The sequence below is a fragment of the Stegastes partitus genome, unplaced genomic scaffold (genome assembly GCF_000690725.1).
Source record: "Stegastes partitus isolate 25-593 unplaced genomic scaffold, Stegastes_partitus-1.0.2 Scaffold1562, whole genome shotgun sequence".
In the NCBI taxonomy this organism is placed as follows: domain Eukaryota; kingdom Metazoa; phylum Chordata; class Actinopteri; family Pomacentridae; genus Stegastes; species Stegastes partitus.
In genome coordinates, this window is record NW_007579293.1 from 104,264 (window position 1) to 118,687 (window position 14,424).

Here is a 14,424-nt window from a genome sequence, read left to right on the forward strand (position 1 = left end):
TAAGTAATCCTTACAGAAAAAAAATTTCATTATTTATTACTCATGTGTATTATTTTGTGTAAATCAAACAGAATATGTTAATTGTCTAAGTTTGATTTGCAAACACAGCCATCCTGCCATCGTGCACTAACAACAAACTGTCAGTGTTCAACATTTTCACCACTAGATGGCGATGTTACCACACCAGAGACTACGTGAGCCACTGAGTGTGGTTGTCAATGTGTGGGTTTGTGTAAATATTTACTTGTACATCTCTCATTCAGGATGCACAGAACTGGTATTATGTGAAGCGAAGCAATATTCAACATCTACTTTTACTAAAACATTGCTTTACAAAGACGAGTGCAGGCTCCATGTCCTACCTGTGCACGCCGGTGACACTCTCCTCTACTATGCCCTTGATCTTCTTGAACATGTTGGGATATTTTTTATAAATCCAGTGAGTCAGGTCTCCACCGTCATCCAAGATCTACCAGACAGTCATGGAGAAGGTGATTAGGGCAGGAAAAGACAGAAAGAAACTGTTTAAAACTTGAAGTTTCATGGTCAAATGAGACATTTCAACATTTTTAACAAAGAAAACTATGTGTTTATGTCCATATCTGGTGAGCTTCTCACAGTAGCCTGATGTTAAAATAGAACCAATTCAAGAGGGTACTTTAAGAAGTTCTCAGGCCTCACCCGAAAACAAAGGGCGAAATTCTGGTTTTCGGGCAAAACTGCCTTATATCACTGTCCTCAAAAGCAAAAATGTTTGTCATCTTTTACTCAGAAGGTTGACGCCAGATCAGAAACTGAAGAAAATGGATATTTTGAGGACACTTCTGGTGTATTTTCAGATTGATGTCAGCAGATCTGTGGCCCAGGATAAAACATGGGATCCTGAATCAAAGAATCAAAGCAAACGCATCTGCTGGCAAAGTTATGGCTTCTGTGTTTTGGGACACTGAAGGATGAAGTAATGCATGAAAGTAAAGGAGAATAAGTTGAGAAATATTGCAATCTTTCTCCTGTGATGTTTTCTGGTGAGATTGAGGACTTTCTAAGGTACCTTCTTAGCTGAAAAGATCTAGATATCAGATATAGCAGATGTTGTGCGCCACCAGGATGCAAGAACACTTTCTTGTCGTGATTTAATAGGCTTTATTCAGAGTGTAGGTGTGCTACCATGTTGGGCTGCCAGCCTTCCACGTTGACACAGCGATCGATGCACCACCAGAAGTCGTCCTCTGACTCACCCTTCCACGCAAACACGCTGAAACCTAGGAAAGGAGACAGGAAGCGTTTCATATGGAAAGTGTGGGAAAGTAATGAATGAGAGCGTGATGTGAAAGAGGGACAGTGCATGAATATTTTAAGAAGAAAAGGTCAGATGTCACACCTCCCTCTGCCAGGGCAGCTGCCACTTCGTTCTGGGTGGAGTAGATGTTGCAGGCCGCCCATCTGCACTGAGCCCCCAAAGCTGACAGAGTCTCCATCAGCACCTGAGCAGAAGAAAAAGGATGTTTGAGGTTCTGCTGCAGCTTTTGGGTGAATGTTGTGTTGAGGCTGCGACCGAGTGTTTACTCACAGCAGTCTGGGCAGTGATGTGGGTGCAGCCCACCACCTTGGCACCGGCGAGGGGTTTCTCCCCCTGGGCTCGCTTCCTCAGAGCCATCAGCGCTGGCATCTCTGAAAAGAAGAAGAAGAAGAAAACCCATGCAAGCAGGCATAAGTGGATACAGGAATCAAGCTGGATAGTTAAGGAATTCCCATCATTTAATCCTTCTAATACTTCATCGCTAATCCATCGACTCATCCAGCTGAAAGAGATACTGAGGATATAATGTGTGTGTGCGGCCTGCAGGGTTCAGCGGAGGCTCTCTGCGTATTTTGTGGAGTAATTAGGGGATAATGTTAGTAGCATGTTTTTGGTTTTAAACGGTGTTGAGGGGTACGAGGCATATGGCCACCCAGCAGAGCAGACGAGCAAGAAGAGCTTTCCAAACTTTCTTATTTGCATCCAGCTGGCTACTTTCTAGTAATTTTTGATTCCAAAAAACACAAGTTGCGTTTCACTATGCATCTACGTTTTACAACCGCTAGCCTCCACTTCAAAACAAAGCCAGCACGATGATGAAACATGCCCATCTGTCTGCATCATTCCTGTGTGTTTGCGCTCAGCTGCTGCCGCTGAGTACAGATACAGAGAGTCATCTTCAATGTTTGACGAATAATAGCAAGAAAACTGATGACAAAACGCATTAAGAACTGCATTGATTGCACAAACAGGAGGCCTCCTCATTAGACGCTCTGCTTCAGAAAGCACCGATGGCAGCAACTCTATAGTTATGTAGGAAATATTACAAAGTCCACTGAAATCGCTGTGTAATCCTAACACAGCTCACAGACCTTTACTGGCGTACTGAAGAACAAATACATGAATTTATTTACATTTTTATAGCATAAGATGACTAGAAATTGGGCTGATTCAGTGGATTCACATGATCTGAGTCCAGAGCAACATATGTTTTGCGATGCGCCACAATCTCGAGGAGTTCGAGCAAAAATCTTTCACAAAAACAACTTTTTATACTCAATGTACCAGTTGAAGAAAAATATAATAAAATGCAACAGAAACCGACAACTTGTCATGTGTTTGAAGCATAAACATCCACCCATTTAAACTTCAGATCTGTGTGGACCAATGAGGAGACAATGCATAAAAACAAACATCGTGGTTTCTACATCGTTTTCCACTGTTTAAGGTTTGAGAAACAATCATTTATTGGATTTATTCTCCTACAAATATTGGTGAATTTATTCTGATGCAGCCGACTCTTAATATTTGTAAGATAGTAGAGGACGAAAACGTGCAATTTGTCCTTTTTCAGTTAAGTTTAGATGTAAACTTAAGCTGCTGACTTACAGCTTCCCCCCTACATCACTACAGTCGTTTGCTTTACCTTGCTCGGCGATCTCGATCTCTCTGCGCCCGAAGTCGGCCTGTTTGATGTTTTTGATGCAGAAGTCTCCGTTGCCTTTGGAGTTTTTCTGTTGTTTGTCCCGAGGAGACGTCTCATCGTCGGAGCTGTCCGTGTACGACGCCGCTGCAAATAACCAAACAGAAAAACACTGTTAGAATCCTGCTGCATTACAGTCCCGCTGCAATATAAATGTGTGTAAGTTCTGTAAACGTAATCTAAACTGGATTCATAAGTGCAAAATAAGGACAATGTGGCCCTGCTGCCAGTTTCTCCTCAGTGAATAAAGCCTGTACTTTCCTGAACCCTGCAATTTGACTTCGGTTGGATTCTGGACAGTTTAATTGATTACAAAGCAGCCCGCCAAACCATATCCTCTAACAGAGCAACTCCAGCCTCTTCATGATATCTCACTGGAGCAGAAAACACACTGTATGCAAGTGTACAAATGTGTTTTTAACACTTGAGCATGAAGAGAAAACCTGTCACAGAGAAGCATCAGTGCACCTCTGTGAGATATAAACAGTAGTGGCCACAGTGCTCGCCGGCTGTGCCTGGCACGGTGTGGTTCCGGTGCTGCAGACTGACTCACTACACAGCTGAGCTACTTCATGTGTACAGCAGGTACGTGATGCCAATATCACTCCTACCACCCTCTCAAAATGACCGTGGAGCAGCACCAGATAAGACTGCCAACTCTCTAACAATACTGAAGTGAAGGAACATGCTGTACTGTGCCACGAGGGGACAGGATAGAGAGAGAGGAAAAAAAAAAATAATCCAGGAGTTAACTGCTAGGACAAATCTTCTTTTGAAATCTCCCATCCGTACTGACAGGAGGAAAGGGTGGGGGGGGAGAGTGTGAGCACAGATCATGAGGGTGGCTGTACTGATACTTGCAGAGGATACTGGGACACAGCCAGGTATAGATAATGTGCCAGTGAAGGAAATGTGTTTTGCACCTCGTAATTTCTCTTTGGGAAACAAATAAAATCAAAACCAAGAGGCTTTAAAACAACACAACTGCTGTAAATCAAACGCGACACTTGGCCTCAGGCTACCTTGTACTGACAAAGATTTCTTCTGTAACTCTTCACGGTAAAATGTTCCTATAATAACACAATAACAACTACTGTTAACTTCATGGAAATGTATTCTCACAATATTTATTTTTATGATATGTTAACCCTTTAAGCTCCATGCAGTTCCTGAGCATTTTCCTGCACAATAAAGTACTGCAACTCTGTGCATACAGCAAAACCATGGCTAGAAGAAGAGAAATCCAAAATCTCATCTGAGCAATATGGCATAACTAATGGTTAAAAAAAAAGAAAAAGAAAAATAAGACGCTAGAGTTTCTATTTTCTTATGTTACAAAAAACACATCATCATGTACAATACTTTTCTAAGTGCCTAGAAGTCTTACCAATACTGGAAAAATTGTAAGTTTGTCTCCTATCTGCTCTGTCTAAACACAGCCTGCAGTTCACCCAAGTTTAGCTGAACAGTCAAGTAACTCTTATGACTTTCTGGTTGCACCAAGGAATGCAGATATTCTTTTAAATTTTTTAGACAGAATCTTGTTAGAGCTGCAAGGTGGAGTGGTGGTTAGCATCGTTGCCTTGCAGCTAGAAGGTCACTGGTTTGCATCCCGGTGAGGACACCCGGGATCTTTCTGCGTGGAGTTTGCATGTTCTCCCCGTGCAATGTGGGTTCTCTCTGGGTCCTCTGGCTTCCTCACACAGTCCAAAAAACATGTTGAGGTTAATTGGTGATTCTAAATTGTCCGTAGGTGTGAATGTGAGTGTGCTTGGTTGTCTGTCTCTAAGTGTAGCCCTGTGATAGACTGGTGACCTGTCCAGGGTGTCCCCTGCCTTCACCCTGAGTCAGCTGGGATAGACTCCAGCCCCCCATGACCCTAGTGAGGATTAAAGGGTGTATAGATAATAGATGGATGGAATCTCGTTAGTCCAGATGATTTGTTTCTGGCAAAGTCTAAATGTAGAAAAAAGCGATTTTGTTGGAAACACCACAACTTTGCGCTTTGGTTTAAATTTTTACTATGCTACTGTGCATTACACGTGTTTAGTTCATGTGTCAGAAAGCTGAAAAACTGACGATATTTCCTGTTTTTACAGTTTCTTGCTTGAATAAACGGTGTAATTTTGGTGATCTCCCAAATATGCTTCTCAAACTCGCCAGCAGGTTTTGACGGTTAATGTCTTATGCTATATATATTGATCTTATTTTACAATCAAACACTAATATTTTAAACTTACAAGGTGACTCAAATGTTCTACAGAACCCATGTTAAACAGAACCCATAGCAAAGCGTACTTGGGAAAAGCTCGACTGGTGTATTGAGTGTGGTCTCTACTGTGGGAACCATCAGAGAAATAAAAATCACTCTGGTGAGGGAGTTATGGGAGAAGACAGGGAATCAGCAGAGAGGGAGGAGAGAAGAAAGAAAGCATAAAGCAGAGTTCAAAGGGTTGCACAAGTGTCTGAAAATAACCTGAATTCTGGCAGCACTCACAAGGTTTCGCTCGCTTTACAACAGCTGCCGGTAATAGTTAAAATGCTGACATAAGAAGCCAAAAAAAGAGAAATACTATGTGTCTGGAATAAATATGGACTTAGTGCATTCATCACTATCTCAGTATCTTAGAGAAAGAAACAGATCATTTGTTTAGGAATGATTTCAAAGCCTGAGGATGAAGAGGAAGGTTCTTGGGAGTCCTGCGCTGGTTGTAGGAATAAGAGTGGAAAGAAAAGAAAGAAGAAGTAAATGAAGGTAAAATTTAGTAGGAGGAGGAACTGGAACAAATCCAAAATGAGAGAGGGGTACAAAGCTGCCATGCAAATACAGAGCTGAACTCACAAATATAGATATGAAACACACAGGACTACGGCCAATTTCTGTGGAGTTAATTAAGACTGTTGCTTCCTTTGTAATCACAGTCTTTTGTACACTTTTGGAAACACAATTATCAGTAGGAGGAGCACAAGTTTAGAATATTCTTCTAAAACTGGGTGACCACTGAGATGCATGACAAGGAATTTCAGACACTATATTTAAGGCATTGGCTGAGGCGCTTCCTGAGCAGTTAACACGTTTTTATTGAGATCTTTCTTCTTCTAAAGAGACAGAAACCCGCTCTTTTCCTCAGCTGACCCTATTTGGTGTCGCTTCCCTATAAAAACATGTGGCGGTCTGCAAATGTGCCGGTGGAAAGTCACAGGACCAAAAATGCTTAATCTTTTCTCAGTAAGAGCACCAAGTACTGTGCAGACTTTTTCCCCCGGCACCCTTGACCTAAAGGACCCATTATGGCCGTCCGCTAATACTGCCTGAGAGTCCATGTGTCCATCTGCCATCCATCTGTTTGTCCATCATATTCTGCAACTAGAAGCAGCGCTGACCGAGCAGTATCACACACACAGATTAATACTCATCATGTTAATGGCGTCACTGGAAGTGGTGCGACTGACACACAGCAGGAAATCAAAGTCAAAACAGCTTAAGCAGTGCAGCATTTGCAAAATCTCTGCTTTTAAGGTGGCGATGAGAGGAACAGAGGGCAAAGGTTTAAGAAGAGAGAGGTCAAAAACTAAAGAAGGAGAACACCCACTCTGGATGTTTGACTTTTAACAGAACCAACTTAGCTGATTCCCCGTGTTTATGCTAAGCTAAGCTAAGCTATGGATCGTCACTGTGCAGCGTTTCAGACAGACTTAAGCGTTGTCTCAATCTTCCCATCCAAGTACAAAAGACTATTTCCGAAGATGTCAAACTATCCTTCACAGCAGCATCATTCCCGTGCGCTGCTACAGTGACAGACGATGTATTGAACATCTCCCCAGTGACAAAATGTGTAACGTAGGCTGTATGGTTGCTATGGAAACACATTTTAGCAGGTTCTCTTCAATAAAAAACACTTTAGTCAAATGAAGGTGCATTTCTTTGTGAGCATCTGTCAGCTGTACAACTTTACTGAGCTTGTTTATCTGATTGGATTTTGGCACTAAACAACCTCCAAGTTGTCAGGTTTCCTCCTCCACCTTTATCAGGATGTCCAAGGCCACTAATTTTCACTCCTACATCCACTTTGCCTTAGTTACACTTTGAGGCATTGCGCACCACCCACTGCTGTAGATTAACAAAGCAAACCTCAATGTCCACACACAAAAAACTACACAGATCGGCCACAAAATTAAAAATCTATTATTGCATAGGTCACCCTCATTTGGAGGCCAACTCAAGACCTTCAACTCTTTGTCATGTTCCTTAATCCATTTCTGCAGTGTGCAGGGAAACATTATTCTGCTGTCAGAGGCCACTGCCATCAAGGAATACTGCTGTCATGATGGGGTTTACCTTAGAAGTTGGCCAATATGGGTTTTCAGGGCTGATGCAGATTATTGTAAATCAAGAAAGAATGATAACTGATATTTGGAATGTATTAAACATGATGATTAGGCTTCTACATTAATAAAGAATTCATACATTTTGTTGCTCACCAAGGTCAACCTCTTAAAGCATTATTATTGTTTTCCAAACACTGCTTTAGGGTAATCTGTGGCTGCCTCCTAACTTAGCCACTAGCCCTTAGCATATCCTTAGCCACTGTGAAATAATGTCCTGGTTTGCACTGATGGCTTGTGTGTCTTTTTCAGTTTTCACAGGTTCTGTTTCTGCTAAGGAGACACTGTTGAGACCACAGAGTGACTACAGGCAGAGAGAGATGGCTAAAAATAATGATACTGACAATCAGAAAAAAAGTCAGATATCAGCCCTAAAAATCAGCCAGGCCAATGATTGAACTGTCTCCTAGCTCACATAGTCAGCAACATTGTTTACATCCAAATTAACACAAAGACCCAACGTTTTCCAGTTGCCCAGAGCTTGACACTGCCTCCCTCGGGTTGCCTTTTTCCCATAACGCATCCTGCAACCATCTCTTCTCCACCCAAACAATGCACACACAGCTGGCTGGTCACATGTTGTAAAAGAAAACCTGATTCATCAGATCAAACCCCCTTCCTCCACTGCTCCATGGTCCAGTTCTGACGCTCCTGTGTCCATTGTGGGTGCTTTCCTTGATAGACAGGGGTCACCATTGGCATTCTGGCCAGCCTGCTGTTACACAACAAGCTGTGACTCGCTCTGACAACTTTCTGTCATATCAGCATTAAGAATTTCAGCAATTTGTGCCACAGCAGCTCTTCACTGGGGTCTGACTGCACGATAGCACACATCAGCCAGCCTCGAACGCCCAAGACGTTGTCACTAGTTTATCGGTTCTCCTACCTTGGAACGCTGTTAGTAGACACTAATTACTGCATACCAAACATCCTACAAGCCCTGCTGTTTTAGAGACTCTCTCACCTAACAGTCAAACCAGCAATTCGGTCCTTGTCAGAGTCACTCAGATCCTCACATTGCCCATTTTCCTGCTTCCTGCACACCAACCTAAAGAACTGACTGTTCACTTGCTGCCTAATATATCTCAACCCTTGACAGGTGCCACTGACATGTTTTTTTGTTTTTTTGGCAAGAACTTTTCCTCATTTATCTCCCCCAACTTCCTAGTCTCTCACCACTACAGTTATAAATGAGACTGGGGATTTGAGCCTCCCATGTCGTTCAGTTTCAACCCCACCCAGTACCTCCCTGCTCTCTCTCTTCCTTTCTCCCTCTATCCAATACAACACCGCTGGCAGCAGCTAATCCTCTGACAGAGAGTCCATAGTTTCACATGAACTGCAGGGTCAGAGTGAGGGAGAGTGTAACACGGAGACACTGGGACGGAGGTGGTTAGCGAGGAGACAGATAAGGTCAGTCAACCATTCATCCAGGTGGAAGCTAACGGAAACACGCCATGTCCTCTGGAATGTCCGATAAGCAGCGGGAGACAGCGATTGAACAACAGCGAAACAATGAGTTTGTGTGTTTACCTGAGCTGTAGCTGTCTGTGGAGGACTGGGAGATGGAGCGGGACAGGGAGCGCCGGCCGATCTTGGAGGGACGCTTGTTGAACTCCTGCTTCTGGTCGGCAAACTGAATCTGCTGGTTGAAAGGGACATCACAAGAAGAAAGAGATCAGAACTCAGATTGGGACATTGTTTGGACACACAAAGACGCACTGTTATAGCAGATCAACAAGACACTTGAAATTCAGCGTCCAGCCATGAAGAGAAAACTTGGGATGTATCCTTTTTTTGACTTAATCGGTTTTTAATTGAGGTCATCCTGGGCTTCTGTAAGGACAGCTTTGATAATAAACAGGATAATGTTTTGGAGATAAGATGCAAGGGAAAAAATAATAATAATAAAAGGCCAGGTGATAAGACCGGTGCCGTCTCTGAGGAGGGAGACCGGCTTTGAGTTCACTCCGACTTTGTAAGATAAAGGACACAATGAGGCTATTATCAGCTGGTGACAAGGCCACACAAGGTACAACAGTTCATTCTGGTTCTGCGAAACGAGTAGGAGGTGTTTGGCTATTCAATCCAATCAGGCCACTAAAGTGACCGTAATTTTACTCCTTTGTTGATCTTTCCACTATTACATCAGAGCCGACAGCCTGATGCACCATGATCGGTCTGATGATAATATCAGAGTCCGAATGGCTGACCTATTCCTACAATAAAACCAAGCAACAAGAACAAGATGTGCCAGTGGGGGTGCGAGCAGGGACATCTGAAGCATGACATTAACTTTTTATCATTCTTGACTGTCTGACCCCCAAAAAACCCAATGGTGAGTTTGAAAGGCATGTTATGTGGAGCTAAAAAAATGACAAAATTACAACGTTTATCTGAGCTAGAAACCACAAGAATGGAGATAATTGTAGGATTTGCAACAGTCTTTGAAGTACTCATCTGTGAAGTGCTGTTAAAGTGGAAAATTTCCTAAAATCTAAGCTTTAAAATCATGATATTACATTAAAATCTCTGCATTCTATGTGCCTCATTTAAAAATGTGCCAAGTACAACGTTTTCACCAGCCAGATTCAGTAAAAAATAAAAAAAATTCTGCACTCTTTGGCGCAACTGTTAAGCTATTAATGAATTGGCTGTGACCAGCGGTCCCATGACAAAAAAAAAAGTAAATAAATAAATAAATCACTGAATTTTTAACTGAACTGGGCTGAACTGCAGGTTGTGCTGCTTACACAGGAAAAAAAGACATATGGAAACGAATAAAAAATGTAAATAATAAAATAAATACAGTATGTTGAGCCATTATTATTTAGACCTGGGGGCACTTCGAAAAATATGGTACATGTGGAAACCTGAATTTTCCAAGTGTTGTGAAATGAATGACCGAAGAAGCTCAACTTTAGTTTTGTCTTTGTTTTGAATCATTAGGTTTTAACTGTGTCATACTTTTCTGATGTCTCTCTACTTCTGGTCATGGTTGTGGCATTCCCCCGTTTGGAATTGCAGCAAAACATGAGCCCACAGTGAGTAAAAGCGTGACAAGAGAAACATCTAGGCACTGCTTGCGGTTCAAAAACTAAAATGGAAAAAACAAGTGGTTGGATGACACTAAACAGCAAATCATTCTGTCAGGATAAGACCTGGAGACAGAGATGCCACAGTCCTCTGATAGGTGGTGAAAAGCTTTTACAGATTTGATAAAAAGCCTCTGACTGAGTACCATTCACTCACTCTTTAGCATTCTCCTTTACAACAGATTGCCCTTGAATACAAAACAAGCCAATATTTTTAGATAGTGAATGAGAGACTTTAGAAAATAAAAACAGTGATTCAGATACATCCTGTGTACACGTCAAATACCAGGAGGCCGTGTGAGTGTTTTCATTCACGTGTTTATTCTCACAATGTGTGAGACACTCAGAGCCGTTGTGCAATCAAAAGGAAAATTGAGTCATCACTACCACAGGTCCGAAACGAACAGTATCAACCTTTTCCTCGCTTCTGTTTCCTGCTTTTTTTTCCCTCCCTCCCGGTTCAGTGACCTTCTATTTCTTAAGTAGCTGCACTGCAGCAATAATGCAGACAAGAGATCAGACACCTTTCAGAATAGGGGTATTTGGAAAGGTGCGATATTAAAGCTCTCCAGGAACAAGACGGCCATAAACACCAACACGGATAAGCAAGGAAACAATCTCCTGGTATTGAAACTGTAAAACTACTTTATTGCTTTCACTCCCAATATCAGCCAGCTCTCAGTAGAGGTGCAACAATGAAATGATAAGTTGTTGAGTATTAAATGAATCATCAACTGTTTTGGTAATCAGAATCAGTTTGAGTAAATGTTGTTGAAGTCCTCCTATTTCCAGCATCTTGAAATTGAATATTTTCTTTACTCATCTACGACAATAAACTGATGATCTTGGGGTTGTGGGTAGGACGAGACATTAGTCATCCTGGACTTCTGCAACCACTCATCCAACATTTTCCACCATTTCTGACATTTCATAGACCAAACAACTAAATTAGGAATGATCAAAATGTGAATCAACAATATAAACAATCACTACTTGCAGCTCTGTCAGCAACTTTTTGCTGACGAGTATTCTTCGCTTCATCCAGACAACAGTATTCTCAACATCCAGACGCTAACATCAGGGCATCCTTTACCTACAACCCTCTAAGGTCTGGCTAACATCCACCTCTCGTCCTTACCTTCTTCACACAGGGCTCACTGCCTTCCCCGTCCTTTTTCTTCTTCAGCATTGCCACATGTGCGTGGGAGTGTATGTGATGAACGGTCTGATTCAAGGCCTTGTGCTATTGAGGTGATTTCATCTGTCAGGGTCTGATCGTTTCATAGGCAACACCTCTTCACCCCCGGCCTCTTTTTCAGCCTCTGCTTTCCAGCAATCCAGCCCAAACTGGTCCGACCATGTGCCGGCAAACACAATGCGATGAATTGTTTCCCTTTCCTTTCATTTCTTCCCCTCCCTCCCGCGCTCTCTCCTACCTCGGTATTCTTGTTTAATTGTCAATTGTTTGAGAGATTGGGGTCCCGGAGTTGCTGGTATCAAAACTGAAGCTAAGCTTTACTTCTGCTGACCCAAGATGGTTACGGTCTGTAGGACGCAAGCTAAGAGTATTAGGAAAGGCTATTGAAAACAAGGTGAAGGTATATAACCCTCTTTATGTAAGAAAAAGTGAGAAAAATAGGATGATCTACGGCCCTTGTGAGGATCCAAGGAAGTACTGAAGAAGGCTGAATGTGTTTTTCAAAAAGCACAGAGGGATGCTCTGGAATCATTAAACTGTATCACACATTGGAGCGAAAACTGTTTACCAAAACATTTTCTATCCAACAGCTGCCCAAGTCTTTGCCTATGATAAAAACACAGCACACAAGAACACTAACAGCAGGATAAAAGAGATTTTTAAAAAAGCATCAGCAAAAAATCTGAATTTTCAGTAAAAAATTATCATCTATTAAAATAAATGAGTGAGATTTAGTCATAATTTGGATGTGAATACTTGAGTTGTGGCTAAAAACATGCATTGTGAGGTCACAGTGACTTTGGCCACCAAAATCTAATCAGGTCATTGTTGAAGCTAAGCAAATTTGCCAAACTTCCCTCAAGGTGTTCCTGAGATATTACATTCATAAGAATGAAAAATGCAGACGTATAGGTGGACAGACAACTTAAAAAAAAATAACTCAAGATTATGCAGCAGCACCAGCAGCTCTTTGGTGCTGTACTTAAGCAAAGCTGAGCTTTACGCTAATGCTTACGTGCTAAAACGCTCGTGTGGCAGTGAAATGTTAACACTGCAAACATGTCATAAACAAAAGTAGTGGACTTGATAAAGGTGAAAAGTGAACAGCTCAGTAATAACCAAAGTATGGATGATTCATCATGAACGGGAACATGAACGCCTGGACCAAATGTCTTCATCTGTTCAACAGTTGTTCTGACATTTATTGCAAAATCATAACCTCATGTTGGCACTCCAGGAAAAATAAGGAGATTACCGAAGTCTTAAGATTCATATAGTTTATAGATTATTTCACAAGTGTGAACACTTTGATCTACTGGTGCTGGAGGTAAAGTCAAACGACCACCACAGTCGGTAGGATTCATCGTCTGGGGACCACGAATGACTGCACAGAATTTCAGGACCGTCTATCTGATGGTTGTTGAGGTAAAAGTGGTGAACCAGCTGACCTTTTCACACCTTAAGTCATAACAAAGCTTAAAAAAGAAATCTAAAATGGCAGCATCACACCACTAAAAAGAAGTAAAAGGTTGACAAAGAATAAACGGATGCTCTCTTGAGTGGCAGTTTCCACACTGCTCCTACAGCCGTGCATCATTGAAAAGGGCAGCTGGTGGTGCAAACATCGCTGACCCCTAACAGGCTATAATAGGGCTATTGGTCTCTTCAGGTTTACTGGATGGAGGCTAGATGAGGGGCTTTAAGGGCTCAGAGTTGCACTGAAGGATTGAGGGTCATTTTGGGAGCTCAGGAGGGGGGAAAAGAAGGCTTACGAGACGTTTTTGGGACAAGATTACCACAGGTTAGATTAGGCCTCAGAACAGGGGGTGCTGCCAGAGAGAATGACCCAGCGGTTTGCTTGTTCCAGTTCAAAACGAGACCAAGTGTGTCGACAAAAAAAAAGTCACCCACTCTGGTCTGATTTCTATCCTGTAGCTGATCCCTTACATAGAAAAACTTGTGAAAAAAATTGCTTAAATTGAATTAACTTAGGATTTTATATTGTACACGAGCACACAGAAGTAAACACAAATCAGTGGGCGCAGCTTCAGATATTAAGCTATTTTTCCACTTGCAGGAATGGTCAGAAATCTTAGCTTTGTCTGCATATTTGACATATTAAACCGCCAAAAGACATCTCAATAATGTGCATTTTAAGTTGCAGCAATGACACTTCACAATTAAAGATAAGGTGAGACACTACAGGCAAAAATAGTGTTTTCTTGCACTGGTCAATATGAAGATTTTGTTTCCATAACGTCTTTTTTTAGACTTGTGTTTAGGCAGTAATTATTTTTTTTCCCGCTAAAATGTATGGAATGTTTGCAGTGCATTGTTTTAAAGGCTGTTTTGTCAAACTAGTGTTGTAATTTGTTCATAAACAAACTTTATTAGACGCCACATTCCAGTTTTGTTCCTATCTGTGTTCTGACAGTTTCTAGAAAGAGGCTTGATGGTATCAAGATGGGATGGTATCAAGATGGGATGGTATCAAGATGTGGTTTGATTCAACCAGGATGCCACTGAAGGACTGGCGCTGGTAATGGCGACAGGCAGCAGCAGTTGTGCAGTGTGCAGTGCGTTGTGTGTGGGTTGTTTAGCGTTATTCTGATTTCTCTCTTTTAACTGTCCTGCGTTTTAACTGTCCTGCGTGAAATGGAAGCAACTTCGACTCACCCAAGATTGAGGGACTTATTCTTAATTCTGCTGCTTTTATGCCACTTTTTGTGTGGCCTCTGTGAAC

At 42.0% G+C, this 14,424-nt stretch overlaps 1 protein-coding gene across 1 annotated transcript in view; it reads right to left on the bottom strand.

The window, feature by feature from the left end:
- The window catches only part of ahcyl2b (adenosylhomocysteinase like 2b), a 60,413-nt gene that overhangs the window by 15,743 nt on the left and 30,246 nt on the right, over positions 1-14,424 (bottom strand). The window contains exons 2-7 of the mRNA XM_008300588.1: positions 8,922-9,030; positions 2,946-3,089; positions 1,571-1,671; positions 1,382-1,484; positions 1,168-1,262; positions 363-469 (exon numbers count right to left, since the gene is read on the bottom strand). Coding sequence (XP_008298810.1) covers positions 363-469; positions 1,168-1,262; positions 1,382-1,484; positions 1,571-1,671; positions 2,946-3,089; positions 8,922-9,030 — 659 coding nt within the window. The remainder of the gene's footprint in view (positions 1-362; positions 470-1,167; positions 1,263-1,381; positions 1,485-1,570; positions 1,672-2,945; positions 3,090-8,921; positions 9,031-14,424) is intronic.